Genomic DNA, 2,814 nt, shown 5'->3' on the forward strand with positions numbered 1-2,814 from the left:
TGGGTGCCTGGGTCCCTGGGTCCCTGGGTCCCGTGTCAGCAGGAGGGCTGGGTGCCTGGGTCAAGCACAGATCCACCAACTGCAGGAAGGGCCTCAAGGAGAAGGGCTAGCGCGGCGGCGCCAACAGAAGCCCGAGGGTGAGGGTGGCGTAGGCGGTGCTTCTTGCTGTCGGACGTGGGGTCCCCTGAGATGGCATGGACTTGATGGCTCTGAAACACACACACACACACACACACACACACACCCCACATGCGTGTGTCCGAGTGGCTGGGAGAGGGGTCAGGGCTGTGACAGAAACAGTGTAGACACAGCCGCAGGGACTGGCAACTGGTATCTAGAGACGTCTCTCTCCGTCCTCCCTGCTCCACGGAGATCTTGGGGGTGCCTGGGCATCCCAGCATGCCGCTCACGGTTCACGCACTCGGCGGCTGGCCAGGAGACTGGAGGATGGAATCCAAGCAGAGGCACTTCGGAAGAAAGGCCTGGTGCTCTCCTTCCAGAAGTCAGACCCCGGAGACCCCAGGGGGCAGCTCTGTGGCCACACGTACGGTGCCCAAAGTGGGAGGGGACCCGGCGGCAACAGCCCGACCTCAGCAGACCCAGGTCCACGCTGTCCTTTCTGGAGAAGAAACTCATCCCGGCTTCTCCTCAGCACAGGACAGGGTCGGCTTGGACCTCAGACATCTGCGTGTGACTGGCGGCACTTAGAACAAACGTCCACTTGTGCTTGTGGGGGGATGGCGGCCAGCCTCGTGATCAGGGCACAGCTGATGATGTCTCCTGGGACGTGTGGCCTTTTCTGTAAGAATATACAGGGACCCCCTCCTCTCTCTACTCGATCTTTGCCAAAAGAAAGGGTCATGACCCTCCTCTCTCTCTGCCCCTTCGCCTTCCTGCTTGCCGGGACTCTGCCCCTAAGGGTGGCCCCATGTGGGTCTCAGACCTGGAAGCCAACTCTGAGCTGTCAGCTCCCGCCATGTTCCCACTGACCTGAATTCTGCACCCGCTGGCCTGCGACCTCCTCGCTTCCTGCTGCCCTTTCTGCGTCACTGGCCTGCAGCCCGTGAGTCTGAAGAGGCCCCGGCTGGCACGGGACCCATGGACTTGAGTTGGGCAGGGCCGGAGTGCCTTCCTATGTAAAAGTCTGTCTTACCCAGGGATGAGTACCACTGCACGCGTTTCTCTGGACAGCCCAGCCTCACACGCACACACAGACTCGCCTCTCTTCCGTCTCAAGTGTGATTTATTTCCTCTGAAGAGCTCCCTCCCGGATCTGGCTCCAGTCTCGCCCTGCACATGTGGAAGGCCTGTCGTGGGTGGGGGAGTGGAGGACCATGCATATTTGAAGGCATCTTCCCCGTGGCTTCTTGAAAACCTATCTTGAAACGCCGCAGGGCGCTCATAGGATCCGGATGATGAAATGGGCCATTCGCCTCTCCAGCCGGACAGGAGGCTTCTGGGTTGAGGTCCAGGTTGGAGCCCCCACTGGGCACTCTCACAATAGCTGCTGTGTTCAGACCTTCTGTGTCAGCAGGAGGAGCAGGAAGACACGTCCCAGCTCGGAGGACCGATGTGCTCGACGGGCTGGCAGGAAGGGCTTGTGGGCCTGAGACGGTTCTGCTTCGTCGCCAGTGGGATCCAGACCCGGAGGTCGAGGTGAACGTGGTCGGGGCCCGGCAGGCTCGGGCCGGGGGCTAGGCAATGCGATGAACACGGGAACCAACAACCAGCTGCTGTTGAACTGATTGCAGATCACAGCAACCTCCAAGGGCTGTCCCCGGGGGTTCCCAAGACTGTCAGTCTTTCATTTTATTTTTTTAGTGGGTCGTTTTTATGGGGGGGGGCTGTTACAAATCTTATAACAATCCATCATTCAATGCCACGAAGCACCCTTGTACACATGCTGCCAACATCATCTCCCGAATAATTTCTTTCTACTGGAGCCTTGGTATCCGCTCCTCATTCCCCCCTCTCTCCCTCCCCTTCCCACTCTCATGAAGAAACCGCGATCAGTGATCTATATCATTGCTATTTCGTGTCTTACACTGGCTGCGATCTCCCTTCACCCAAGGCTCTCAGCCTTTATGGGCCCGGGAAGGCTCATCTTTCTCCTGCGGAGAGGCTAGTGGGTTTGAACCCACGACGCCCTAGGCCCCCAACGCCCACCCCCACCCCCAGCAGACAGGGGAAGCCTTTTACAGAACTCCACAGTTGTTTCAAGAACTCGTTCCAACGGGGCCGCTGGACCCCTTAGCGGAAGGCAGCAGGGGTGACGGCCACGTCGACTTAAATCCCGGGACACCCCCTGCCTACAGGTCTCACAGCTGCGGGGTGGGAGGGTGCTGCATTTCTGGAAGTGACATTTATCAGCGCGGGAAGCATGGGTGCTTCGGCTGCCCCAGAGCTAGCTGGAGTGAGAGCAGAGAGGGGGAGACGTCCCTGTTGCTAGGATACAAGCACTGGCGTTGGGATTTCTGTAGGAGGGTGGGCAGGGGCAGGGGAAGGGGCTCACCAAGTAATCATCAGGCTTGATCCCGAAGAGCTCTCGGAAGTACCGGAAGGCCAGCGGGGCGTACGTCTTAAACCGGAAGTCAGGGTAGTGGTGAGCGGGCGTCAGGTTGCTCCCTTCGCTGCAGCAGGATAGGGAAAAGGGGGTACGGGGGTGGGGGGTAGTGTTGGCAAACCATGGCTTTAAATTCCAGCTCTTTTCATCCTGGGTCAGTTTCCCTCCAGGACCAACCGCCCCTGCTGCGGTGCTGCCCGAGTTCGGGTCTCTGAGGCCACCTGGCCGCCAGGGGAAGGCAGGTGGTAACT

The 2,814-nt window shown here is 59.5% G+C and overlaps 1 protein-coding gene across 2 annotated transcripts in view; it reads right to left on the reverse strand.

Moving 5' to 3' along the window:
• The window catches only part of PIP5K1B (phosphatidylinositol-4-phosphate 5-kinase type 1 beta), a 63,368-nt gene that overhangs the window by 31,323 nt on the left and 29,231 nt on the right, over positions 1–2,814 (reverse strand). For both annotated transcript variants that reach the window (XM_045289327.1, XM_045289328.1), the window contains one exon: positions 2,513–2,630. In XM_045289327.1, the coding sequence (XP_045145262.1) occupies positions 2,513–2,630 (118 nt within the window). The remainder of the gene's footprint in view (positions 1–2,512; positions 2,631–2,814) is intronic.

This window comes from Echinops telfairi, unplaced genomic scaffold (genome assembly GCF_000313985.2).
Source record: "Echinops telfairi isolate 266 unplaced genomic scaffold, ASM31398v2 ScPeMD7_25;HRSCAF=90, whole genome shotgun sequence".
NCBI classification, from domain to species: domain Eukaryota; kingdom Metazoa; phylum Chordata; class Mammalia; order Afrosoricida; family Tenrecidae; genus Echinops; species Echinops telfairi.